The sequence below is a fragment of the Lutzomyia longipalpis genome, chromosome 3 (assembly GCF_024334085.1).
Source record: "Lutzomyia longipalpis isolate SR_M1_2022 chromosome 3, ASM2433408v1".
Classification (NCBI taxonomy): Eukaryota; Metazoa; Arthropoda; class Insecta; order Diptera; family Psychodidae; genus Lutzomyia; species Lutzomyia longipalpis.
The window spans coordinates 18,548,056-18,575,418 of record NC_074709.1 but is presented as its reverse complement, the minus strand read 5'-3'; the positions used below and the strand labels follow the sequence as shown (position 1 = coordinate 18,575,418).

The following is a 27,363-nucleotide window of genomic DNA, read 5'->3' as shown; positions in this document are numbered from 1 at the left end:
ATCTTAAAAAAAACACCAAATTCACCATTTTGCCCCAAGGGGTACTTTTTACTGTAAGTGTTCTACGGGAAAACTCGGATTTTTTTTTTGGAAAATTCAGATTAGATTCTTGTTTAGCAATAGTTATTCTATCTAAAAATGCATTTGGATCAAAAATATTGCAGAGAATTTCGCCAAAACTGAATTTGTAGTTGAGTGGTCAGAGTAACTTTGAAGTTCAAAAAATTTGTTTTTCAAATAAAAGCCAAAATATTGGATCAATTATTGAAACTTTCTAGGTTTAGGCAGGGGTATGAAGTGCAACTACTGACAAAATTAGACAGATTAGCTCTCACTGCTTCTTGAGTTATTAATTTTTATTTTTCAAATTCACCATTTTACCCCAGTTACGCCTACAATTTTAATTTTCTGTCTCATTCAGCCCCATTGAATGTAATGGTAAAAATGTTAGGTTAGAAATCCGGATAAATATTGGACAAACCAATAGAAAGAATAACGTTAGAAAATTGAGAAAAACTAAAAAAATCTCACCAAAAAAACCCCAGATGCGTGTTGAAGGAGAAGTAGGAAAAGACAATCCCCGAGACAAAGACAAGCTGAACCACTGATGAAGACCCGTAGCTGAGTCGAAAGCTTTGGCAAGATTGATACATTGATTTATTCTGACGAAAACCGCAAGACAGGAGAAAGTGAAAATGATATCGTCAGAGGCAGAAAAAAGTTTTAATCAAATGAATATTCAATTTAATTTATTAAATCCGGCGCAAGAAGATCATCAACGGAGTTTTTCTCCAGCAAGGATGCCAATTGTGTGCCATCGCTCATATTTTGACTCAAATCAATATCATTGAGCCCCAATTCCATTAGCAAATCTCTACTTTCCTCCGTGGGAGATTCCAAGGTGTCCAAATTGAGAATCATCGAATCCAAGTTGGGATTCTCAGCTGCTTCTGTGACGTCATCATCTTCCGGTGGGGACTCAATAGTGGGGGATTTGTACTGGAATGCACTCGGTTTGAGATCCACTTCAACAGGGAAGAGATTAGCATGTGCCTGAAGGCGTTCTGTGGTGTCCTGAGCGAGGATGGCCAGACCCTCAATGAAGCGCTTAAGCTGCCCCGTGAGATCACGTGCATGCTTACTCTCGAGAAGTTCCATTTTCTCGAGAACATCACTCCGGAGACGCGCGAATCGTGCTCGAGCTTCCTGCCGGCAACGCAGGATAAGGCGATACTCGTAGTTGCCTGTTTCAACGCGATACAGGGGTTCCTGGAGGGCAGCATAGCTATGTTCCTCATCATCCATTTCCTTCACCTTCAAACAGTACGAGAGATAGGTGAACTTGGCATCGGCATACCGACGGATTGTTAGCTTTGTGTCCGGAATAGCCTTGTGGAGGTACGTCCCAACATCAGCTAGAACAGGCTTCAGGGTTTTAAGCATCTTCACGCCATCTCTCTCCATGTTCCGGTGCATTTCACCTGAATTTTTGAAAGATTCAATTCAAATTAATTATGTCCAGAGATTTCCGGAGAGTCCTTACCAAATAGCCGGAAAGCCTCCGAAGCCCTCGCTTGAGGTTCTCGGACACTGATGGCAGCAAAGACACAACCAAACTGTTGGTACGTCTGCAGAAGATCAAAATGCGCCTTTAGCATCCTCTTGGCGTGCTCAACAAGTCCACGGTACATAGCTTCAGTGCCTTGGAGCTCCTGCAGGCGCTTCACGAGGGAATCATTGCAGAGGATAGCCCGGGAGAGTCCCAGCGTGTCAGCCGTACTGCTGGACATTCCCTCAACAAGGCGATGCTTCACCTTCTTCAGAATAATATCCAGAGATTCCCCCTGGGCTGGATCAGCGTGCAGCTTGTTGTAGTGAATGGTGACCTCATCGGCAGCCCCCTGAATCATCTTTGCAACTTCCACTTTGGTTTTTCCTTTCACCGACTGCCCGTTCACACCGAGAAGCTCATCTCCGCTCTGGAGAGTTCCTTCTCGGCATGCAGGGGTGCCATCAAAGACCTAATACGGGTTAAATGTTATTTGGAATAATTTATTAAAAAATAAATTATTAAAGTTCTGTGATATTCTTAAAAAAATAAAATAAACTAGTTTAGAAAACCTTAAGAAATATTAAGAAAAAATTGTTTTCTTCCTTTATTAAATACCTGAACAATATACAAGCATGGACAGAGAGGCCCTCCGCCACCAATGGAGATCCCAATGAGATTTGAGGAATCTTTCTTGATTACAACTGTTCCTGAAGTCACCGTCATCCCCCTAAAAACCAAAATCATAAATAATAAAAAAAAGAATTGATTTTTCAAAAATCTATTTTAAGGATTTAAGTGAAAATTGAAGCCAATCGAAGCACAAAAAGACACGCAAAGATTCGAAAATTTCATGCAATGCCACAGCATAAAACCAATGATTTTAATGATGAAATTCCTTTGGGAAGAGATGCATTTCCGATGTGGAAGAATCTCTCTCTCTCTAGCACTACGGGGGAATCCGCTAAAAGAGTGTTGATGAACTTACAGTCGTTGAATTTCTCTATTTTGAAGGATGGCATTAGATTGGTCAGCACTTAACATGGGGCAACCAACAAGATCAACAATCACCGACTCAGGAAGCACATTCGCGGATTCCGGGGGTGGTGCCACAGACGGATCTTGTGGTGTTGTATTAGATCTGTGTGAGGGTTGTGAGATGAGACAAAAACATTTTCTCTAAGAAAATCGGAAGAAATTCTCGTGCAAAAGAAAAGCCCAAAGTTGTGCCAAAGGAGGGTGCAAAAAAAGCCAAACAGCTGGTTGCAAAAGAATAAATCGATAAGAGAGAAAAAATGCAATACTTGGTGTCCTCCTCAAAGAGAAAATCATAGTATAGGGGTAGTCTTTGGTAGTGCCACATAGTTGAATTAAAAAAAAAAAAGAATTATCTAAATCAAATAACGCAAGAACACCAAAAACTCAAAGAACAAGGAACATTAAACTGCCAGAGGAAGCCTCCATGCGACTTTCAGTTGGAAAGGGGCACTTTGTAGTGTGTCTTTACATCTTATCCTCTTCTAAAAAGTAATCATCTTGATATTCATCCAGCATTTTGAACTACGAGGGTTTCACTACTCTTGTGCTAAAATTTTGCTAATTTTTTGCCACTAAAATGAATTAAATGACACGGAAAATGCAATGAAAATTATTTTCTTCAATGAGAAAACACTTTTGTAGAATTTTCCTTATCACTACTGACGTTCTTTGCGGATGCGCATTGGATTCCAGCAAATTGTGTGGGTTGAAAATTAATGCGCGGTATGGGTCGTTTTCCAGCAATTTTCACACTAACCGGGCGATTAGAATGGCATCAAAGCTGTAAAACACCCCATGTACAATGATGAGCATTTTACTTCAGAGAAAAACTATAAAATTAATTTTTAATGTGTGAAAAACTGATGTAGGAAATTGACGTAGGAAATTGAGGGGAAGGATGTCCTGTGGTGAGCACTAGATAATGGTCTCCCATGTGAAAGGAAAACCGGATTTTCTCCCAACGTTTCGTCTCACTGTGAGGTTTCTTCAGAAAACCCATCTAACATTCTTAAATTTTAGAATGAGTCCTGGTTTTCTAACAATTTTACTTCCAGGCAGGCAGGACCAGAACTTTCTATTAATTTCAAAGATGAAGAATCTGTAGAATAAGACAGACGTGTAAAATCTTTAGAAGTTTATTTTATTTTGTTATTCCTTATTGCGCGTTTAGGTTTAGTCTCGGTTTCATCTTCTGTGATCTAAATCTTGAACAACTATTGGGCTATCTATCCGTATGGATCTAAATTCAGTCAGGTATTGGTTAGCGTCACATCAGATAGACTTCTTATGCTCATTATTTTTTATGAGAAAGAGTACCTCTGACGTGACGGTAACCAATACCTATCTGAAGCTAATTGAGCTAATCCTACTTCTGATACCATGTAGGGTACCTCAACACGGGCTAGAGCTTCCGGTTAAGGATACGTAACATTTATTAAAATACTTCTTCAAATTGCAGAAGATTTGAATGATGCCATGTTATTTTTCAACAATATATTAATTTCAAGAATAAAAGTGAATTTAGCAAGTTATTATGTTTTTATTTTTATTTTTTCCTGAAGAAATTTTTACCTTTAAAAAACGTTTAAATATCGGAAGACTGCTCAATTCAGTTCGTCTAAATATTTTTCAAAAATGATTGAAAAAGTTTCTTATAACATCTATAACCGATTTTGGCTGTCTTGGAACATTCTGCATATATTTCATTTGAATTTATTATAAGATAAAATAGATAACAAAACCTTTCAACAATTCACAGACTAGAACTCTTATGGCAAGAACACACGATTGACCAAGAACGTCATGACGTTTTTGGTCATCATGCCTCTCTACTTTCTTATACAAAATGGTATAAGTGCGTACTCTAACGGTAATAGCTATAGAAAGAATTTGAGAAAAAAAATGCAGCGAGCCGGAATTGAACTCGGGGCAATAAAAAGTTAGGCAGCTGCTCTATCACAAGGCTACCGAGACCACGAATGCTCCTCCTCGGAATTTAAATAAAATTTAAATAGTTCACTCAATCGTCATATATTGGCTTGTTAAATACTCGATCCTATTCCAGCGACCAATAAATCCGTGAAACATGAAGTTTTTCTGGAATTTCAAAGGTTTTAAGGATTTATTGGTCGCTGAATAGGATCGATTTAACCTAGATAAAAAAGAGGTCACATTTTAACAACAACATTTTTTTAGCAATCAGATTTTTTTATTTTTCACAGCCCAAGAATATAAATTTAAAATTCTGTCCCACTAAAGTTAATATTGGTATTTTCTTTTTCATATACTTTCTGTCTGATCAAAATCCATCCAGGAGATCTTGAGAAAAACCTGCTTTTGTGTTTTGAGACATTGTTATGGAAAATTCGGAGAATTTAAAGATGGTGTTACACAAATTTTATTGTGTCTGGTATATTACATAATTACATTCTTTTGAAATATATTTATCAAGATGAGATTAATATTTTAAAAATACATAGTTTTTTTTATTTAAAGAAAGAACCTTAGTTTCATTTGCAAATAATTTAACAAACTTACAGTGAATAAATAAATAAAGAGATTTACGAGATACTTACTTGCTATTAATCCTATATTTACATACTGGGACAATTTCTGTTTAAAGCTTTCACGTGGCTACACACCCCAAAGTAGCCTCATTTGAATGGAATAGAATTAATTACATTTTAAAATTGTCTAAATGTTTTTAACATCCACTCTCATTCCGCCCCTCGAGGATAGAAAAAAAGTGCTTTGCAAGCGAATCGTCTCCGGGAATTTGAAATGTTATCACCCATCCATGCGCCTTTCCCGGGGATTGACTTTAGCAAATTTTTAATAAAATACGACACTGAAGTGGAATTTCATTAAAGTGGGTTTTAGCAAATCGTGGGTTCACCCAATGCAAACACAGCCAAATTCAATAAAGTTCGCTTTTTCAAGTTGGCTTTTTGGGGGGAGGTGGCCGTAGGTGTGGGGTGAAACGCTCATGGGGGTGGGCGGAACGAGACGCTCCAATTCAATCGTTTCGACGGAGATGCTCGAGTACGTGACTCAGCAATTGAGTGGCTGAATATCAGGAAAGTCAATCATAACGCGTCCAGTTATTAGAGTTGGTATACCACAACGCGGATGGGTCAGTCTATGCGTTGTAATTTAATTTGTGAGTAGTATTAGTAGGCAGTCGATTTTTTGTAAAATTTAGCAATTTAACAGATTAAAATGCTTATATCTTAAGTTCTATTAGACCTACAAAAATTTCTTGACTAGTTATGGAAAGCTATTGAAATAAGCTATAATCTGATGTATATTGCGATACATTTCAAGGTCACCTCCAGAACACAAAATGGCGGATGTTTGTTCAACCAAAACAGTTTTTTGCACTTTTTGTCCACAAGGAATGGTTCTAGAGGTTTCTGATGTTTCGGAAAGTTATAGAGTTTTGCAAAACCTTTAATTTGATACCAAACTGAGCAAAATCGGACAGACCGTTCAAGAGATATGGCTCTTAGAACTTTGCAAATTCAAGAATTTTTCAAATGGCTATATCTTCTAAACGGAGACATAGATTTTCTTCATTTTCGGACTGATGATAGATATTGAGTCAGGCTACAACATATCAAAATTTAAAGGAAATCTATAACAGATGTTCGGAGATATTGCCCCTTAAAGTTAGGCAATTTTTGTTTTCGATTTTAGCGCCTCTTGCGGATGTTTTTGAAACTTGGAATGTTCTAGACTGTTGTAGGGCTTCTCAATACCTTTCATTTGATACCAAGATGGTCAAAATCGGTCAAGCCGTTCTCGAGTTATATTAAAAAAACACTTTTTGCTTTAGGCCGCCATATTTGCTAAACCGCTTGACTGATTTTCAAGTATGATTTGTTGATGAAAACATCTCACTGAGCACTACAACATACTAAAATTTCAGACCTCTAACTATAAGGGATGTGGTTCACGGTATTTCAAAATGGCGGACGGCGGCCATTTTGAATTTTGAAAATGTGAAAAAATGAAATTTTACACCCACATTTCTATAGAAAACTTCAATCCGGAAGTCTCTATCTGTTACCGTTCTCGAATTATAAGGCAAAGTTTGGACGACCGGAAGGACGGCCGGCAGGCCGGCCGGATCAAAAATTTTCCACCACCATTTTCGTAATGTGGGATGTCTAAAACGTGCTCATACCAAGTTTGAGCCCGATCTGAGGTGGTCGGAAAATCCGACGATTACAATACTTGGTATGCCACGATTGTGGTATACCAACTAATTGAGACATTCTACCCATTTAATTTAATACTTTTCCCAATAAAAAGCGAATTTCGCTTCCTTTTCCTTCCAAACACACACACAGACACACAAACACGTATCCACATAACCTATCATATATAAATTTTCATTTTATTCTTATCTCTGAACAGAAAAGTCAAGATATCTTGTATTATACGGGGTAAAGACTGTTTTAATTAAATATGAATTACATGAGTTTGGGGCGTTGTTTTCTTTAAATAGAGTTTTTATAAGTTTAAAATTGAAGGAAAAATATTTTTAGGTTAAGGCAGCCATATTGGATTGATAATTGAACGTTTATTATATCTGAAAAAGATTAAAATAAAGCTTTATAATATAAATCTGAACTTCAACCCTCCATAGCTAAAAAGTATTTGATTTGTCAGAAATATGTACTTTTTGTGTAAGAAATAATCGAAGCTAAAATGCCAAAAGGCGGCCATTTTGATTTTAGAATATAGCTAAATTAAGCCATAACCGTCAAGATATCTTAAAAATTTTAACTCTCTGTCCCAAATTACTGACTTTCATTGAAAACTGCTCATTTTAACCACAAAATCTGCGGAAAGTCTTATGCTCTTGTAATACAAGACTATGTAATCTCCAAAAGGATAAAAAAATGTCAAGTGAAAGAATTTTTAATCACTTTCTGTTTTGTGCATGCAATTTTCCATGCTTCAAACCGTTCAAACGCCATTATCTTGTGGAGGGAAAGAAGAAAAGCGAAGCAATCGGAAGCGGAAGTGACATTTTAACCCACGACAATTTGAAAGCTCATAATTCTTTTTTATTATTTCATATCGTTTCTATGCATACATAGCAGATATTTACCTATTCCTTGGCAAATTTCTCGGGGATTTTATTGTTCGAGAATATGCTGTAACGCTCGAAAGTTCAAAAATTTAAAAATTTATCGACAGCGAGAAGAATAGTGTGATGAATCTGGTGGAGCCACCTAACACTGTGTCGTCTCTCTTTATAATTTCATTTGCTAATTTAGTTTTTGGTTACACCCCATAGGGTCAAGACGTAAGTGCTAAAGGATCGTTCAAGGCCGGAAATCATCTCCACGTGGGACAAGAAAACCAGCAAAGAACACCAAAAGGAAAACCCCAGCACATCGAGGGACCGGAAGGAACCGTCGTCTGGCTCTACGGCTACAAGAAAACTACGGAACCAAGAACCGTGAATATTAAGTGTTGTGTAAACCTCCTTCTACCTATACGGCGCCCATTTCTCTATAGAACTTTTCTCTAAAATTAATTCAGTTAAAAAGTAAATTTGTAGTAATAATTTTCCTATTAGTTTAAATAATAATTAAAATTAAACAACCTTGTTGGATAAGTTGTAATTTTTCTCTTTTCATTAAATTTTACGTAAAATAAATTAAAAATTCTTTCAAACCAAACCACTGCGTTTCAGTGGCGACCAACAAGGGCTCGAATTAAATTAAAAACCCGCGATCAAATCTTTAATATTTTTCTACCTCCTGAGCTAATCTGGACATTAATTTTGAAACTAACCTTAAAGTAATCTTTAGCTTAAACTACTACTTTCTTTAATCATTATATCTAATTATATTCAAAATCCTTTTTAGAAATATTCAATCATTATCCTGTTCTGAGTAAGAAGGAGAATTTTATGTTTTATGTGTGTTGAACCATTCAAGTTAAAACTTAGCGAAAACGTTGAAAAATTCCCGAATATTCGCCAAGTGCATAGTCTCTTATCATTTTTCAACATTCTTGGAAATTAAAATTACAGTTGGGTTTCATCTCTCAAATCTTTTGTATTTGAATATATAATAGATTGGGATTTGGACTTTATTGCCATTTAAAATAATAGAATTCAATTTTGCATACAAAAATTAAATTGCGCACTTGGTGAATTTCAATTTGTGATAAAGATTTTTTTTTTTTGCTCAAAAATCATTCTTTTGTGGAGTTAAAATTTTTGCCTAAAATCACTTAATCCTTTAATAATGGTATACACACGAAAGACCACTGCCAAGGACAATACTGGGGATAATGCTTCGGCTTCGAATGACCCTTCAAGTTCACCTCTGTCAGGTGCTTCTGGCCCACTTAGAGCGGGAAGGGGGCGTGGAACTCCCGTGAGTGTTGTGCGTGAGAACCGTCCACCTAGTGATTCCATGGATGGCCGGGTATCTCGGTTGGAAAACAATATGTCGGGAATAATGGTAACCTTGGAGGAAATGAGGGCTTTATTAACCAATCTCCAGATCCGCGATACTGCAAGTGGGGAATCTTCTGGGAACAGAAATCCTCGGGTACAACAGCAGGGGGGATCGGGGGAAAATGATAGTGTAGATGACCTATTCCATGACCCTCAAAGTAGTGCTGGGGAGAACCAGGGGGGAAATTCTTCCGGCGGTAATGAAGGCAATCAAGCAATTGGGGTACCTGGGATACAGGAAGCAATTCCTGGACCATCAACAGTCAATACAATGGAAAGAACCTCGAATTTGAAGCCAATACCGATTAAAGACTGGGGAATTAATTTTTCTGGGGATTCCAAGGGCATGAAAATTAAAGTGTTTCTCAGGGAACTAACCAAAATGGCTCAGACACAGAGAGTGTCCCTTAATTCAGTCTTGGGGGCAATTCACCTTTGTTTATCAGGTGATGCCTTGCAGTGGTACCGCTCGTGTGATGTTTTTGCTAATTGGGAATTGTTTTCGCAAGCAATTTTACAAACCTTTGGCCAGCAGGATTGTGACTTTTCCGTTCGCAAGAGGATTGAGGAGAGGCGGCAGCGAGAAGGAGAGCGTGTCGGAGTCTTTTTGGCCGCAATGCAAGCACTGTTCAGGGAAATGGAGATACAAATGGACGAACACTCTAAAATTCAATATGTTCGTAGGAATTTGCGCCAACCAATTCGCGATTCTATTTTGTTCCAAAATTTTCTTACATTGAAAGATTTAGAAAGCGCATTATTGACGGTGGAAAATAATCTCTTGTTATCGCAAACCGAATCGAAGCCGCGTAATCTTCGCGTGAATGCGGTGGAATCAGGTGTTGGGTCGAAGGAAGCCAAAAAGAAATCAAACGCGAAGCCGCAAAGATCTTCGGGGAATTCCCGTCAGGGTCAGGCGGGCGCGTCGCGAAATAGATCACAACCATCTCTTTGTGTAAACTGCTTCTTGGGACATCATTTGGTGAGGGATTGCTCTCAACCGCGTCGTGCGCATCTTATGTGCTTCCGATGTGGGCGGGAGGGGGTAAGACGTCAGGATTGCCCTAACTGTTCGGGGGAAGAACAGACGGGACAGTAAGGGGGACTCCTGATCCCGTTCCGTGTTCACCATTGGTCCTCGGGGATGGTGGAAAACAACCTAAATCTAAGAAAAATAGCAGTAAGAATAAGAATAGGTCTAATAGATTCGCGAAACAAAATACAATTGATTTCTTTATTGATGATGATGAATTGCAATCGATCAACCAAGAAACCTCTTTTCAACATTCTTTAGAGTCTTTAGTGGAAGAAATTAATGATTTTAATGTTGCTTATGGCGAACATCTCTATTTGGAAGATGATGTGGGAGAAGAAATAGTGGAAGAATTAGTAGAGTTAGCAGGACCTCCCATAGAAAACAATATAGTGTCCAATAATCTCATTGATCTTTCCAATGTGTCCTTTTGTAAACAAAACTCCTCGGGGCATTCAGCTTTCTTAAAATCTATGGTGTGTGAAGTGAATGATACCGTTTTAGGAACTCCTTACGAGGGTGATCCGCGACCGCATCTCGCTGTGAGGATTTTTGATCGTGAAATAGTTGGTTTACTAGATAGTGGTGCTACACAAACTTGTTTAGGGCACGGTTCTGAAGAATTAGTGCGCGAAATTAAACCTATTCGAAGAAGAAATCCTACGCGTGTGTTTGTGAGAACAGCTGATGGGCATATTCATGACGCAATGGAAATTGTTGACATTCCGGTGACGTACAATGGGGTTACCGAGTTGTTGCCAGTGCTTTATGTGCCGAACATCACTTCTTCGCTCATACTAGGGGTGGATTTTTGGGAAAAATTTAATCTTCGTATAGTACAAGCACCTGAAATTGCGGTAGTGAATGAAGTATCCGCGAGTGAAGGTGAAGAATCTTGTTTTCTCTCACCCGAACAAAAGTGCCAACTTGATAACGCGATTCTTGATTTTCCCGCGACCACAAGTGGAAAATTCGGTTGTACCTCGATAGTGACACACAAGATAGTAACGGGGAATAGTTCACCGGTTCATGAAAGATGTTATCCGGTTCCGACCCACCTTATGGGGGCCGTCGACAGTGAAATAAATCGCCTGGTGTCGCTTGGGGTGTTGCGGGAGTGTGAACCGACGCCGTGGTTAAACCCCATTACGGTGAGAATTAAGAAGAATAATACCATTCGGTTGTGTCTTGATGCAAGAAAGCTGAACGCCGTAACTGAGAGGGACACCTTCCCACTTCCACATATAGAATCCATTCTTTCACAGCTCTCAGGGACGAAATATTTGTCCACCATTGATTTATCTGAAGCTTTCTTCCAGATTCCATTGGATGTGGAATCACAACCTAAAACTGCTTTTGCATTGCCCGGAAGAAAATTATATTGCTTCCAAAGAACGCCTTTTGGTTTAGTAAATAGTCCAATGTCAATGGCTCGATTAATGGCACAGGTGCTGGGGCACGATTTGGAAAATTATGTTTTCTATTATTTAGATGATATTTTAATCGTCACCCCAGATTTTGAAACACACCTGAAGATGTTGAATGAGGTCTCTAAAAGGTTGAAAGAAGCAAATTTAACGATTAACGTAGCTAAATCTAAATTCTGCGTACAGTCATTAACCTTCCTTGGGTTCACTTTGACACCCAAGGGTATTTCAACTAATTCTGAAAAAGTAGAAGCAATCTTAAATCTCCCTATTCCTCGAACGGTGAAAGCATTGAGGCAGACAATCGGGATGTTTTCATGGTACCGGAAATTCATTCCTGAGTTTTCGGTTATCGTGACTCCCATGACCAACCTGCTCAAAGGAAAACCTACCACAATCCAGTGGACACCTGAGGCGAATGCGGCGTTCAATCAACTGAAGGAACTTCTTACATCAGCACCCATCCTTGCCACACCGAACTACAATGTGCCCTTCTGCGTGCGGACGGATGGTAGTGATTATGGCTGCGGGGGAGTCCTGCTTCAAATCATCGACGGAGAGGAAAGAGTGATATGCTACATGTCACGGAAATTCACCTCGGCGGAAAAGAATTATACGACTACTGAAAAAGAGCTGCTTGGAGTCATATACAGCATAGAAAAGTTCAAGCAGTATCTCATCGGCGCAAAATTCCACCTGGAAACGGACCATTCTGCGTTACTTTGGCTGCTGAAGCTAAAAGATGCCAAAGGTCGTCTCGCTAGATGGATACTCAAGCTGCAAGCCTATGACTTTGAGGTATCCCACCGCCCTGGCAAAGACAATGTCGTTCCGGATGCGCTATCTCGATGTTTTGATGTTGGCTCCGTATCAAATCTGAAGGACAAATGGTACTCCAGCCTATTCACCCGTGTTACACAAGATCCTGGGAAACATCCCGAATACCGCATTGAAGAGGGTCGCTTATACAAGAACTGCCGTGCGACAAACTCATTTGGTGTCCAAGAGCATAAATGGAAACTGGTTGTGCCTCTGGAGGATAGAGAGAAAATTCTACGTAAAAATCATGATGATCCCTTGGCGGGCCATTTTGGGTTCTTCAAGACACTCGGAAGAATCCAAGAACTCTACTTCTGGCCAAGTATGCGACGCGAGGTGGGTAAATGGGTTAAGTCCTGCGAAACCTGCAAAGCATCGAAGTCACCGAACACCAATCTGGCTCCTCCTATGGGAAAACACATCGAAGCATCAAGGCCATGGCAAGTGCTGAGTTTGGACTACGTTGGACCGCTTGTGCGATCTCGACAGGGATATACGGACCTGCTGGTGGTTCTGGACAAATTCACCAAATTCGTCCTCCTCTTTCCCTTGCGCAACGCGAAAGTCCCTGCATTAATAGCCACCTTGAATGATTCTGTCTTTAATGTTTTTGGTGTCCCACAGATCATCATATCTGATAACGGTGTACAATTTACCTCTCGCAATTTTCAAACATTTCTTGACAAATTTAACATCACACACTGGAAAACTCCTTATTATCACCCACAAGCTAACCCAACAGAAAGGGTGAATCGTACTGTTATCACTGCGATTCGTTCATTCATTAAAAAAGAACATAAAGAATGGAGTGATAATATTTTTAATATCCAGTGTGCTATTAACTCTTCCATTCAAGAATCCACAAAGTTCACTCCCTACTTTTTGAACTTTGGTCAAGAAATGATAGTCGATGCTAAAGATTATGACATTCTTAACGTGCGTCCTCCTCTTAACTGTAAAGATCGTTTGAAAGAGCTAGAGAAATCCCGATCACTGATTAATAATAGACTTAAAATTTCACACGAGGCTAATGCTCGTAAGTACAATTTGAGAAAAAGACCTCAACGATTTTCTCCTGGAGATATCGTTTGGAGGCGTAATTTTGGTCAAAGTGATGCAGTGAGAGGGATACAACATAAATTTTTGCCATGGATAAAGTGCAAAGTAATTTCATGTCACGGAGACACCTATGAACTCCAAGACATTCAGTCTAAACGTATTGGAAGATACCATAAAAAGGATATCAAATCAGACTAGTAAATTTAAATTTCTCTAAAATTATACATGCTCTATTTCCTCATTTTTTTTTTTTTTGATCTCTTAGAGGAAATTTTCTTTACTATTAGAGGCACAACAATGGAAATGCTCCTAACGGAGCGTAAGACTTTGTCATTCCAAATGTTGCTTCTCTATGCTGTGTTTTAACAGACCTGGGTGAACAATGTATGTGAATATCCCTTCCGGGGGGAATTCTCATATTTAATACTTCCTTGACGCACTCTTTTGCTGACAGGAAAATTCTGATTGTTGTGTCTTAAATTTTCATATTGTTGGTGGGAAGTAAGACCGGTATTATTTCCGAGCCAATAGAAAATCCTTGAGATACTCTTGATTTGTCTACTCATAATCCACATAGGGCTATGTAATTGCATGGATCCATCGCTAATTAATCTGCTTATCCTTTTTCAGAGAACTCACATACTCTCTCTTGAGTGTTTCTCGATTGGGAGCGGCGGGGAATGCCGCGTATTTGTGATCTATCTTTACTCGCCAGGATTTAATGGGATCTACAATTATCACCTATGGTTACTTCAAACACGCCCTCTATTTGATCAACGCTAATTCTACATAATTTTTAATTTTTTCTATTATTAAACTAACCCTTTATGCTTTCTCTCTGTGCCAGTTTTGTGTTTATTGTCTTGAAATGGATGGGTACATGGAAATTAAGCGGTAAGGGAAATTAAGAGATGAGAATTCGAGTAAAACTAAATCTAATTGATTCAATAATGAAAAAAAATCAGCGAGAATATACACCGCAATTCCTTACGGTCGTGGATTGATGGGGCCTCGTTGAAATGGCATCCTCGTGGAATCCGTGGGAAAATGGGTGCTCTGAAGATCGACGCTGCAGATTTTCATCTCGCTGGTTGAAATCTTACTCGCTCTCCTAATTGCGGCACCTACCCAATCACAATTTTGCAAAAACATAGCAAACAGTAATTTATTAAGACCGCTAAAATCCATCCTTTCCTATCCTGAAGACAAGAAATCCCACCTGCTATGAAGTAATTTATCATTTTCTGAAATGCAATTCTGATTGTTCGGGTTCCGTATGATGTAAAATTGAAATGAGGATTGTGCATGGCTCGTTTCTGATGATTCCTATCTGGAACGGCAAACATCGCCGCAGTTCCGAAGACTTTCGCTCGCGCATGGAGACGAGAGTACGTTCTGCGTCTCGCGACCCTCGCGTTTTGACTCCTGATCCCACGGTGGTATCGTCATTGGATTCCCATACGGGCGATCTAAGACCTTAACTGCAACGGGAGTAATAGGCTCTCCTTGTGAAGTCCATTGACTATCTGTAGGGACAATTTGTTTCTATCCGCAGTCATAATAAGGCGACACCCCACAAAGCCACAAAAGGTGAAAATACCAAATAGGTGTAGGGCTGCCGGGTTAGCTGGACTGGTCTGGAGACTTGGGAGGTTGGGACCGGGCGCAATGCTCGAGGTGTGTGCGGTCTTTGGGCTTGTAGGTTTAGAAGGTCTTAAAAATTTTCTTGAAACTCACATTTTACACATTGTACTTTGCGAAATCGCCTGTACGGGAACCCTTTGCGATATTCTCCCACGGAGATGGTGTCGGAATAAGAGGACCAACAGACAACGACGGACTATCTGTCTTATTCGCGTGTGAGATTTTCGTGAATTGACCTTGTTTTGGAGAAGAAAAATTGGATCCGTTAGCCTAGAACACAACTCATGAATACCCGCGCGTTATAGAGAATGAAAAGAAGTGGAAAAGCCACCAACTATATACGGATTGTATCAAAGAAAATACACTAAACCCTTCCTTTGCCTATCCTAAATGTCCGTGAGAGAGAGGATTTCATGCCTGTGAGATGGGAAGGAAGCGAAAATCCTAGATGAGTGGTACCGTCTTGGGAAACCACTTGGACGTCATCGCGACTTGATCCTGCCACATTCTGGCCGTGAAAAAAAAATATTTGAAAATCATAATCTCTAATTGGCTGAAGGATTTAATTAGTCTAATCAATTAAAAATATTTTGTTGCAAAGTGAAGTACAGAAATAATGGCACATGTGAGGGAACATATTGGGCTTTTTCTTGAATTAACTACACCTTTCTGGTGAATAAATCAGAGCCTTTAAATTTAAGATCAGTTTTATGCTGACACATAATTAAATTTCACTTTTGGGCTCCTTTGCGATTCATAATTGGCAACTAAGTGGACAGAATCCCGCTTACTTGGCGACACGGGGGTTGAAAACTGAAGTAAACCATTGTGCACTTGTAAGAACGGTGAGGGGGGTCAAAATTGTCTACGACATTGCTTCCGTTAGGGTGACGTAAGCAGTTAAAAGCATAAATTATTTGCTATTTGAATAACTTGCTTTACACACCAATACAAATATCCAGAGTAAAGGACAGGGAGATCCATTGGGAATGATGGACCTAATCCTTGGGAATTTGCTTGGGAAATCTTGATTAACTGTTTTCATTCATAAAAATTTTGAGAAGGAGAGAGCATGTGAATTATCTGTGTAAGCTTTTGGTTTATATGTTTGCTTTACGGATCGTCTTGAAAATAATTTTCTGCGCCCTATCTAGTAGAATTTATTTGATCTATTGGCATTCTATATCCCGGCTAGTTGTACTAAATCTAATTCTAATCTTACTATCCCACAGTCTGATGCGATTACTTCCTTGGTATTCTATCCTTATTTTCTTTATTTAGAAGCACTATCCATATTTGTCAATTTTCTTTCTAGAGTAATTTAGAGCTCTTTTCTTTTTTTTTTCATTTTTTTTCTTTTGTCCAACTATGAGGAGATGTAACGCTCGAAAGTTCAAAAATTTAAAAATTTATCGACAGCGAGAAGAATAGTGTGATGAATCTGGTGGAGCCACCTAACACTGTGTCGTCTCTCTTTATAATTTCATTTGCTAATTTAGTTTTTGGTTACACCCCATAGGGTCAAGACGTAAGTGCTAAAGGATCGTTCAAGGCCGGAAATCATCTCCACGTGGGACAAGAAAACCAGCAAAGAACACCAAAAGGAAAACCCCAGCACATCGAGGGACCGGAAGGAACCGTCGTCTGGCTCTACGGCTACAAGAAAACTACGGAACCAAGAACCGTGAATATTAAGTGTTGTGTAAACCTCCTTCTACCTATACGGCGCCCATTTCTCTATAGAACTTTTCTCTAAAATTAATTCAGTTAAAAAGTAAATTTGTAGTAATAATTTTCCTATTAGTTTAAATAATAATTAAAATTAAACAACCTTGTTGGATAAGTTGTAATTTTTCTCTTTTCATTAAATTTTACGTAAAATAAATTAAAAATTCTTTCAAACCAAACCACTGCGTTTCAATGCCACCATGATGGCTTCAATGGGCGCCAAAGAGATGAAAAGAATTTCGAGATGCGATTAGTGGTGGAACAAAAGGGGTCAATTTTATGGTTGTTGATTTGTCGCTTTGCTACATTTTCCGATCATTTCTCTTCCTTCCCGTGTGCATTTTCCACACAGCAATTTTCTTTTGCTTTTTTCATTCTTCGTGCATACGGTGATTCCATTCAAGTGGACGCCCCCGCGAAGAGGAAAAAAAAGAAGGAGCGCGTCCTCCATGAGATTTATTGCGACACAACAAACGATTCAAAGTCAATAAACTTGAGGGAAATTGTGCAAGAAATTTTCCAGATTCTTTTTTTCTTTTCTTTTGTATTTGATAAGAAATTATGGGTGTTTATATTTTTGCGCTATAGAAATTATTTGAATATTTGATAAAAGAATTATGTGGAAAATTATTTTGAAGAACGTTTAATTTACCCATGAACCAAGAATTTTAAGAAATTCCGATTTCTCATCAAAAGTTCTTAAAATTTTGCGTAGGACGTTCTAAAAGCTCTTCTCTGAACAAAAATTATTCGATTTTTATGAAAATAAAGTCTTTTTATGCTATTTTTATGCACTAAAAGTAAATAGAATAAATCTTTTAATCATTTGAGCATATTCGGGTTGAATTCTTTTCATCCGATATACACTATAAACGGATTAAAAAAAATATTCATAAATTCTTTTCATCTCTTGGAGAATCTTTTGAGAGGAATCTTTGAGATTAATTCTTCAATTAAAATTTAAAATTAATCTTGGATCGAGCGAATAGCCAATGAAAACGCTTAGGCTGAATTTAAAAAGCTAAGCAGAGCTTTTCTTTAAGAGATTTTCTTAATTTTCGTTCCATCAAAGAGTGGCAATTTTAGTAAAAAAAATTAATTAGAATAAAGTTTAACCTTTAATATGTTTTCCTTTCAAGAAAATTTTCATTTTCCTCAAATTAAAAATTCCCGATGATGCTCAAGAAAAAACTCCTTTTGGGCTTTTCAATTGACTTCACATGTAAGAAACGTTTGTACCTTTACATAAAAAAAAATCTGAATGGATTTGCAAAGAAATATTTATATGGAGAGGGGATTTGGAAGATGAAAATGCGAAATATATTGAAAATATATAAATTTGCAATATTGCTCTTCACGCTTTTTACCATTGAATTTTGTATATGGAAAATATATTGAATCTTCGCGTTTGTGTACACAGAGGATTTGAGGAGTGATTTCTATGCGAACAAATTCCGTGCAAGAGGCAATAAAATGATTGCTAGAATTTTAATATGATGTCACATTTTATGTCCTCTTGGCGTTGATATTCAACCTAATCCACAGAGAATTAACCAATACTCTCTGACAAATTGTCCTCAAAAGTACCTCTCCCTCCACATTGGACGGATTATCTGGAATACATGCTATGCTATATATGTATAAAATGTGGAGGGAGCATTGAGGAAAATGCATAATATCTTCTAAATGCGGTAATGTTTGCCAATAAAGATGTATATGTGTAAGGTAAGAGAGAATATTAAACATCCCTCCAAATGAGATAATAGTGGGAAATACTCGCTAAGAAGTTATTCAAAAAAAATCAACCTCTATTCAATCATTCTCACAATGATCCCTTTCCCTCGTGCCACCGCTTAGAATTTGTGTTCTTCTCCAAAATTGCAATCAAAAAGTCAATTTCGCACCTTTTCCACCTCCTTTCAACACACATCTCATCCCCTATTTCCGAAAACTATTAATTTTCCCACCAAAAGACTCTGTATAATCACGTGAAGCGGAATAAAGTCTTCAAATTGATTGAATTTCCCAAGGGGAAAATTAGTTTTAGGGAAATTCATTAGCAACACTCAACACAAGAGAATCATTTCTCATTCAGAAGTTTTCATCATTCACCTTTGAAATTACTTCTATGTATATTCTCTCAAAATGCTATATATGCTTTGAAAATTTTAGGAACATACCTATGTAGGTATTTTACAAAAGGGGACGAAATAACATAATTTGGAAAAACCCATACTTTGTCCAGTCAAAGCCCATTTTTCTCTGTCACCAAAAATTTGCTCATTGTTTATTTTGAGGATTGTTTTATTGAGGAAATTGCTAATGCCTAAAACAACACCTTGAAAGATTTCTGAAGACACATTTAAGTAGAAATGAAATTTTTCGACTTTTAGAATGTTTTTTTGGGAGATTTCAATCATTAAAATCTACCGAGAAATCATTTAGGACAGATTTCATTTATGAATGGAAACTGAACTTCTTGGAACTTATTGGGTCAGAGAAGTTGACTTTTGTATTTGTATAGTTTAAAAATTTGGGACTTTCCGCTAAATTTGCATAAATGGGGATTCCTCAAGTTAATTGGGAGTGTTTTCGAGAAAAATCACCTTAATGAGGAGAGGGAAAAAAATCAATTTTCACGTCTTTTATTTACAGGAATGTTCTAAGGCGCCTCATGATCCTAAAAATCTTTTAAAAGCCTCTTATTTCAAAGAATAATATATCAGAAAAATTTGCTTTTTGATTTGGTGCACAATAATCGAAATTCATTAATCTCTTCTAAAGGACACTAAGAACACTACCCCCTGTATGAAATGTATTTAAATGGAATACTATGAGGAATAATTCTTTGAATTGCGTCAATTACACCCCATTGCTGTTGCCGACAACCATCCCCCATCCCCTGCCCAAAAAACGGAGACAATTCTAGGCTGGGAAAATGGAAGAAAATACTCTATAAAATCCTTCCTCGGGGATATCATACAAGGTGCATGGCTGTGAGGGTGGTTGAGTGGGTGGATGAGCTGCTTGGAGGTGGAAAATGATCTCAAATTGTACTCAAATGCAGCCACAATGTCCCACTGAGAAATTTAATTGCCATGGCTTTTGTGCAAGAAATACACGAGGAGAGTTTATAACAAAATTAGTCCCACATTTTAATTCTGCACAACACAAAAGCCATCAGCATGATTGTGATATAAAAAGACTTTCTTCAGCAGCTTTTATGTGGTGTGCGGCAGTGAAGGCGGATGGGATGCAATTTATCCTAATGAGTGGGCCTATTCGTGCGGTGTTGGTTGAATGGTTGATATATTTTGCATTAAAAATGAGAAAGAAATTCGATATGATGGTGGTGATAATGTGCCAAGAACATTTGTAAGGAATTCACGTGGATTGAGGGGTTGGGGGTCATCTAATCGTAATAATTTTGTCTTTATATTCTATACATTCCCGTTATATGGCAGGCAAGTACACTCACGCCAAATTTTTGTACTCCTATCATAAGACAATTTTCTTACCAAACGCTGCTTTTGAGCCCATAAAGGCTATCAATTTCAGGCAGAGGAGGGCCACGGCAACAACTACTATTGTAGGCGAAACTATCCGTGGTTTCTCCAGCCATTTATCGCTAAAAAACCTGAAGCTGATTTTTGAGAAGCTGACTTAAAATGACATCGGTGAAAGACATAACTAGTCGAAACTCGGCGACCCCTTCGAAGAGAGGAAGAGATAGCCCAGGTCGACAATCAATGACGAAGCAATCAACGCTTGTAGATTATTGGAAAGGTCAGACAAACGCAGTGCCTACCTGCAATCGTTATGATCCTTTATCTGATGTTGAAGGCATAAGTCCTGCTCATACAACGGATGCCGGTGAAGATACACCGATGATTTCTATGCAAGATCATATCATGGATGCCGGTGATGATACACCGAAGAATTTAACGCAGGCTCAGGATTCATCCTCGCGCCAAAGAGAAATTAAGCCACCACCGATTTATGTACATGGTGTAGTAGACATTAAACCTCTCCAAGAGCTTCTTGTAAAGCATACATCTGAAGGATACACCCTTAAAAGCATGAAAGGCAACGAGGTCAAAATTCAAGTGAATACGGCGGAGCATTACCGAGCTATAATGAAAGAGCTTAAGGAAAGAAAAGCTGATCTGCACTCTTATCAGTTTAAAAATGAGAGATCCTTTAGGGTCGTATTAAAGAATCTACACCAGACGACTAGTCCCGAGGATATTAAGGAGGAGTTGATGAAACTTGGACATAAGGTGAAGCATATCACCAACATAAGGGATCGTGCTACGAAGACTCCAATCCCAATGTTTTATATTGATCTCCAACAAAACACCAACAACAAGGACATCTACAGCATCAATCGTTTTATGCATACGGTGGTGGTATTTGAGCCTCCAAGGAAAAAGCGAGAAATTGTGCAATGTACAAACTGTCAGCGTTTTGGCCATACCAAAACATTTTGTAATCGTCCCCCAAGATGTGTCAAATGTGAAGGGAAACATTCGTCGAAAGATTGTACTAGAAATGTTCGTGATACGAATGTCAAGTGCACAAATTGCGGTGAAAATCATCCCGCCAATTATAGAGGCTGCAGGGTTCACAAAGATCTTCAAAAAAAGCTCTACCCAAAATTGAGAGAAAAAGCGCGCGAGAGAGAAGCACACACTAATACTCATGTGGAGCCGGGGCACACATACGCTGACGCAACCAGAAATGGAAGTGCGACTGCTATGAATGAGAGCAGCAATAATGCACCAAATATGAATGGGAATCCTGTGAATACCGATATGCAAGAGTTAAAAGCCATGATGAATAAGCTAATGGAGCAAATGAGTACCATGCTAAATCTTCTGACCACAATTCTTGCCAAGGACGCAAAACCATAATGATGAACTCCTTAAAATTCATGGTATGGAACGCCAATGGCTTGTGTCAGCGTACACAAGAGCTGAAGCAATTTTTATTGTTGAACGACATCGATGTTATTTTAATATCAGAAACACATTTTACGTCCAAAAGTTATGTGAAGATCCCCAACTACACGCTTTACAACACTAACCATCCGGATTCCAAGGCGCATGGAGGTACGGCGATTTTAGTTAAATCATCTTTGAAGCATTTCCAGTGTGAGGGTTTCTGCGAGGAATATCTTCAGGCAACTTCTGTTATTCTGCTCACCATCAGCGGAAGGATCACCTTTTCTGCGGTATATTGTCCTCCGCGGCATAATATCAAGAAAGAACACTTCGAAAAGTATTTCAAGACGCTCAACGGAAAATTCATTGCAGGAGGTGATTTTAATTGCAAGAATAAATACTGGGGGTCCCGTTTAACGACTACTAAAGGAAGAGAGCTTTTTGGAGTTATGCAAAAAAATAATTTTCGCCACCTATCAACCTATGAGCCCACATATTGGCCATCAGACCGGAACAAGCTCCCTGATCTTATCGATTTTTGTATAACCAGAGGAATCGATGCGAGGAAATGCTCGGTGAAGTCGTCTTTTGATTTATCATCTGACCATTCGCCGGTCATTGGGTGTTTATCATCTACACCGGAGGTGGTGCAAAGAAAGGTGACTCTTCACAATGGAAAAACTGATTGGAGCCTCTTCAGGGAGAAGCTTGACGGTCTGATTCATCTTGGATTATCCCTTCGCACGGAGATGGAGGTCGAAAATGCTGTGGAGAAATTTACAAGAAATATTCAGCACGCAGCATGGCAAGCTACGACACAGTTTGAGTCGAAAAAGTCGTCAATGAAATGCCCGGAGGAAGTGCGACAAAAAATGCTAGAGAGGAGAAGACTCAGGCGCAGGTGGCAGCAGACAAGACACGGTGATGATAAAAAGCGATACAATCAGGCAACGGAGGATCTCAAGAGGCTTATGAAGAAGGCAACCGATGATTCCATAGAGCAATATCTTTCTGAATTAACACCCACACCAGCCACTGATTATGATCTGTGGAAGTTAACGAGGAATCTCAAGAGACCGCAAAAGTCAAATCCTCCTATACTGGATAAGGAGAAGAAATGGGCTAGAAGCAATGAGGAGAAGGCAGAAGCTTTTGCGACACACTTGGAGGGAGTTTTCTCGCCGTGGAGTCTGGACAGCTCTGCCGAGGGGCAGGGGCTTGCTGATGTTCGGGTGAATGAAGTATCAGGTCAGAATATTGTTAAAAAATTTACATTGGCTGAGGTGAAGAATGTGATTGCCAAAGAAGTCAACCCGAAGAAAGCACCTGGGTTTGATTTAGTTACTGGTAAGCTTCTGAGGGAGTTGTCGCTGAAGGGCTTCCTGCTACTGACATATATCTTCAACTCTGTGCTGCGACTCGGCTACTTCCCGGGACAGTGGAAAGTGGCGCAGATCATATTGATACCCAAGCCGGGAAAAAATCCGGAGTTTGTGGAGTCATATAGACCCATCAGTTTGCTTCCAGTGCTGTCAAAGGTGCTCGAGAAACTCCTCCTCCGTCGGTTGCAGCCAATTTTGGAAGACAGCAATCTCATCCCACAGCACCAGTTTGGCTTTAGGAGAAGTCACTCAACATTGGAACAGGTCCATAGACTGGTCAGCACCATTAACTGCGGTTTGGAGGCAGGGAAGTACTGCTCATCTGTCTTCCTAGACATTAGCCAGGCCTTTGATAAGGTCTGGCACTTTGGTCTTCTCTCCAAGCTCAAATCTAACCTCCCCCATTCTTTGTACCAAGTGCTGAAGTCATATTTGGAGAGTCGTCATTTTTGTGTTCAGTATGGTGATTTCTGTACGGACTTGCGGGTGATAAATTCGGGGGTCCCGCAAGGAAGCATCCTAGGGCCAATATTGTACTTAATTTTCACACACGACCTACCAACAAAAGAAAATACCACGATTCATACCTATGCTGATGACACCGCGATAGTGGCTACCCATCAGAATGTTGCAACTGCCTCGCAGATGTTGCAGGACCATATGAATGACGTTGAGAGGTGGCTGGAGAAATGGAAGATAAAAGCTAATGAGGCTAAGTCGGTCCATGTTACTTTTGCCCTGAGACAAGGAGATTGCCCCGCCGTTACTCTGAATGACCAGGCTATACCACAGGCTGAAGATGTAAGATATCTCGGAATCCATCTGGATAAAAGATTGTCTTGGAGCAAGCACATAAAAATGAAGAGAAAGCAGCTGGACTTGAAAATGCGGAATATGCTCTGGTTTATGGGAAGAAAGTCCAAACTATCCATTGAAAACAAAATTCTTCTGTATAAAACAGTAATTGTACCCATTTGGACATATGGTGTGCAATTATGGGGAGCTGCATCGTCCTCAAATATCGAAATCCTCGAGAAATTCCAGAGTAAGACTTTGAGATGTATTGCCAATGCGCCTTGGTACGTGCGAAATGATGTCCTGAGAAGGGACTTTGGTGTGCCCTCCGTGAAGGATACGATCTCTGAATTCAGCCGAAGATACAAAATGAGACTTGATCTCCACCCGAACCCCAGAGTTAAGATGGATATCCTTGATAGAGATCGGTCCAGCCGACGTCTCAAGCGAAAATGGCCTTGTGATCTATATGAAGTGTGATTAGGAAGTGTTATAGGTTGAGCTCACTGGAACTCAACCTGCGTGCCATTCTCAGATTATTATTTTTGTACAAAAATGTAGTTTGAGGAAAAAAGTCAAGAAATGTTTGAATGTGTAGTACACAGATAAATAAATATAGGGGACTGAAAAAAAAAAAAAAAAAAAAAAAAATATTCTATACAGTGGATGCCCTGTAAGACGAGTTCTGTTTTCAATAACTAATTTTTATTAAATTTATTTGAGCTCCTAGATATTCTATTCTAAAAGTTCTAACTTACAATATATAATTGATAATAAGGAAGAAAATTAACCGAATATTTCAAAAATATTTTTGAAGATAAAATTCAATAAAAACTGTTGCAAAATCGAAATTAACACTGGAGGATCGAGGTTTCTAACCTCAAAAATTTGACCTTCATTTTCTCTCAAAAGAAAATGTTTTTCCAATTTTTCTCTCCTATACACAGACGTAGAATTTATCACTAAATATTACATAAATTTTAATTCTGTGGCGATTGAAAAACATTGAATTGGCCACTTTGGCCAGTAAAATCCTCCAAGGGTTAAAATGGCAATTTATAAATTTGATAGAATATTCGTTAAGCCACGAACATTTATGGATAATCTCTATCTAATATTCGATGAATTGAATAAAAAAATTAATTTATTTTTGAAAAAGAACTCACGTCGTTATATTTGGTATCCACTGTATATATCAAGCCTACATTGCATTATGTAGCGTAGCAAAAATTCTCGTGGGGAGAATTTAATCATAACTGCCTCTGAAATTAATTTCCAAAATTTGAGAAGGTACAACACACAAAAAAATGGGACAACCACATTTGGGTGGTATATGTATAATGTTTTAATTTCTCCGCGGGAAGTGCTCCTCAAAGGGTTAATAAAATTTTCAAGTGCACCCCCACAGAGCTCGTACATTTTGCAATATCCTCGCGTGCACACTGGAATATATTTTATCTGAATGTGTAGTTCCACTCCTTTTTAAGCAAAATGAATCCACTTCCCCTCCCTCGGGGGACTTTTATTAACATTTTCTGCAATGGAGGAATGCCATGACTTCAATTTGGCATACCTTGCAAGATGAATTAATTTTATTACGACCATTTTGCAGAATGTCTCGGAATTGTTAGATTAAAAGTTGCCTCTTTGGGCATATTTATCGGTTCGTCGACTTACAATGGTGCTCTCAACTTCAATTTTCATGTCTCAATTGAATGAGTCAAGTGGAAAACTTGCTCTTCAATATTATAAACCAGCATAGGGCAAAATGGATACTTCTTCTCCTCCTTCTCTCTGTAATATGACAAATTTCCTCATAAGAGCATCTGCGAAAAGAACACGGAAGTTTAACCCAATGGAATTTACTCAATTCTATATAAATTCTATCTAAATTATAATTAAATTTTATTGATTGTATAAGTCCTTACATAAATGTACTTTATATAGTAGATTTGTAAAACAAAAACTCAGCTGAGTCCTTACATGACTTTTTTTTTGAATTTAAATGCTGCTGCTATACCTCCAGTTGTGCCACCCACTTGAGAGCCATTTCCGTTTGGAACTCCTGAACAGAAAGGCAGAGTGAGAAAATGGCACGAAACTCTGGCAAAAAGAGCACTTCTACTCAATTTTCCCAACTATATAGTATGTATCAAATAAATTCAATTCACTCCTCTAATACAAACAATGGAAATTGAATAAAAGTCCGTGCAAAGTGCAGATGTTATATGAGTTGGTATTTCACAATGCGAAGACTATGTGGGGAAAATTGATTTATTTGTTGAATAGGGTTGGAAGTTTCAAAGAAAAAATCTTAAGTCTTTTAACTTTTTATGGTATACGTGGTCAGTGGTTTTTTAGGGATTGTACTAAATATTCGGTGCTCTTGAGGCCTCAAAGGCCAAAAAAAGAACTTGGGTCAGCCTATTTTATTGCAAATTTTCTTATTAATTAGTTGGTGTTCCACTTCGTGGCCAACACCAAGTATTGTAATCGTCGGAAAAACCGACCACCTCAGATCGGGCTCAAACGGTTTGAAGTTTTCTATAGAAATGTGGGTGTAAAATTTCATTTTTTCGCATTTTTAAAATCCAAGATGGCCGCCGTCCGCCATTTTGAAATACCGTCAACCACTTCCCTTATAGATAGAGGTCTGAAATTTTAGTATGCTGTAGAGCTCAGTGAGACTTTTTCATCAACAATTCATACTTGAAAATCGGTCAAGCGGTTTAGCAAATATGGCGGCCTAAAGCAAAAAGTGTTTTTTCGATATATCTCAAGAACGGCTTGACCGATTTTGACCATCTTGGTATCAAATGAAAGGTATTGCGAAGCCCTACAACTGTCTAGAACATTTCAAGTTTCAAAAACATCCGCAAGAGGCGCTAAATTCAAAAACAAAAATTACCTAACTTTAAGGGGCAATATCTCCGAATCCCCATTATCGATTTCTTTTAAATTTTGATATGTTGTAGCCTGACTCAATATCTTTCACCAGTCCGAAAATCAAGCAAATCTATGTCGCCGTTTAGAAGATATAGCAATTTGAAAAATTCTTGAATTTTAAAAGTTCTAAGAACCATATCTCTTGAACGGCTTGTTCGATTTCACTCAACTTGGTATCAAATTAAAGCTTTTTCAATACCCTACAACTTTCTAGAACATCAGAAACCTTTAGAAGCATTTCTTGAGGACGAAAAATGCCAAAAACTGTTTTTGTAAAAAAAAAAGCCGCCATTTTGTGTTCTAGAGGTGACCTTGAAAAGTATCAAAATTAATCCCATATTCTAGATTATTGTAAGACCTTTCCATAACTAGTCTAGAAATTTCTGTAGGTCATATAGAACTTGAGATATGACCATTTTTATGCATCAAATTACTGAATTTCACAAAAAAAATCAACTTTGCCTACTAATTCTGATCACAAATCGTATTATAACGCATAAACTAACTTTTACACGT

The 27,363-nt window shown here is 38.4% G+C and overlaps 3 protein-coding genes across 7 annotated transcripts in view; 2 read left to right on the top strand and 1 right to left on the bottom strand.

Moving 5' to 3' along the window:
• LOC129792365 (transient receptor potential cation channel subfamily A member 1) overlaps nucleotides 1-27,363 on the top strand; it is a 1,125,827-nt gene that overhangs the window by 411,828 nt on the left and 686,636 nt on the right. The window contains exon 16 of the mRNA XM_055831343.1: nucleotides 24,521-24,563. The gene's annotated coding sequence lies outside the window, so the exon portion shown is untranslated. The remainder of the gene's footprint in view (nucleotides 1-24,520; nucleotides 24,564-27,363) is intronic.
• The window catches only part of LOC129792430 (PIH1 domain-containing protein 2), a 927,269-nt gene that overhangs the window by 213,270 nt on the left and 686,636 nt on the right, over nucleotides 1-27,363 (top strand). The gene's annotated exons all lie outside the window — the stretch shown is intronic.
• Nucleotides 705-20,467, bottom strand: LOC129792406 (PRKCA-binding protein). 5 transcript variants are annotated; one of them, XM_055831431.1, is made up of 5 exons: nucleotides 2,854-3,254; nucleotides 2,538-2,690; nucleotides 2,168-2,279; nucleotides 1,544-2,021; nucleotides 705-1,481 (listed from the first exon to the last, which is right to left on the bottom strand). In XM_055831431.1, the coding sequence occupies exons 1-5, from the start codon at nucleotides 2,910-2,912 to the stop codon at nucleotides 745-747; spliced, it is 1,539 nt and encodes a 512-aa protein (XP_055687406.1). In that variant the 5' UTR covers nucleotides 2,913-3,254; the 3' UTR covers nucleotides 705-744. The 5 variants fall into 5 exon arrangements, with proteins under 5 accessions (XP_055687406.1, XP_055687407.1, XP_055687408.1 ...); XM_055831432.1 differs by having other exon boundaries at nucleotides 3,057-3,254; XM_055831433.1 differs by lacking the exons at nucleotides 2,538-2,690; nucleotides 2,854-3,254 and adding an exon at nucleotides 20,300-20,467.

What these genes read in the sequence shown, in the direction of transcription:
- LOC129792406 (XM_055831431.1), bottom strand. Translation starts at nt 2,912, where the DNA reads ATGTGGCACTACCAAAGACTACCCCTATACTATGATTTTCTCTTTGAG. An exon ending in CTCTTTGAGGAGGACACCAA is followed by an intron (nt 2,691 to 2,853) that starts GTATTGCATTTT and finishes ACCCTCACACAG; the next exon opens with ATCTAATACAACACCACAAG. An exon ending in CATGCTTGTATATTGTTCAG is followed by an intron (nt 2,022 to 2,167) that starts GTATTTAATAAA and finishes AACCCGTATTAG; the next exon opens with GTCTTTGATGGCACCCCTGC.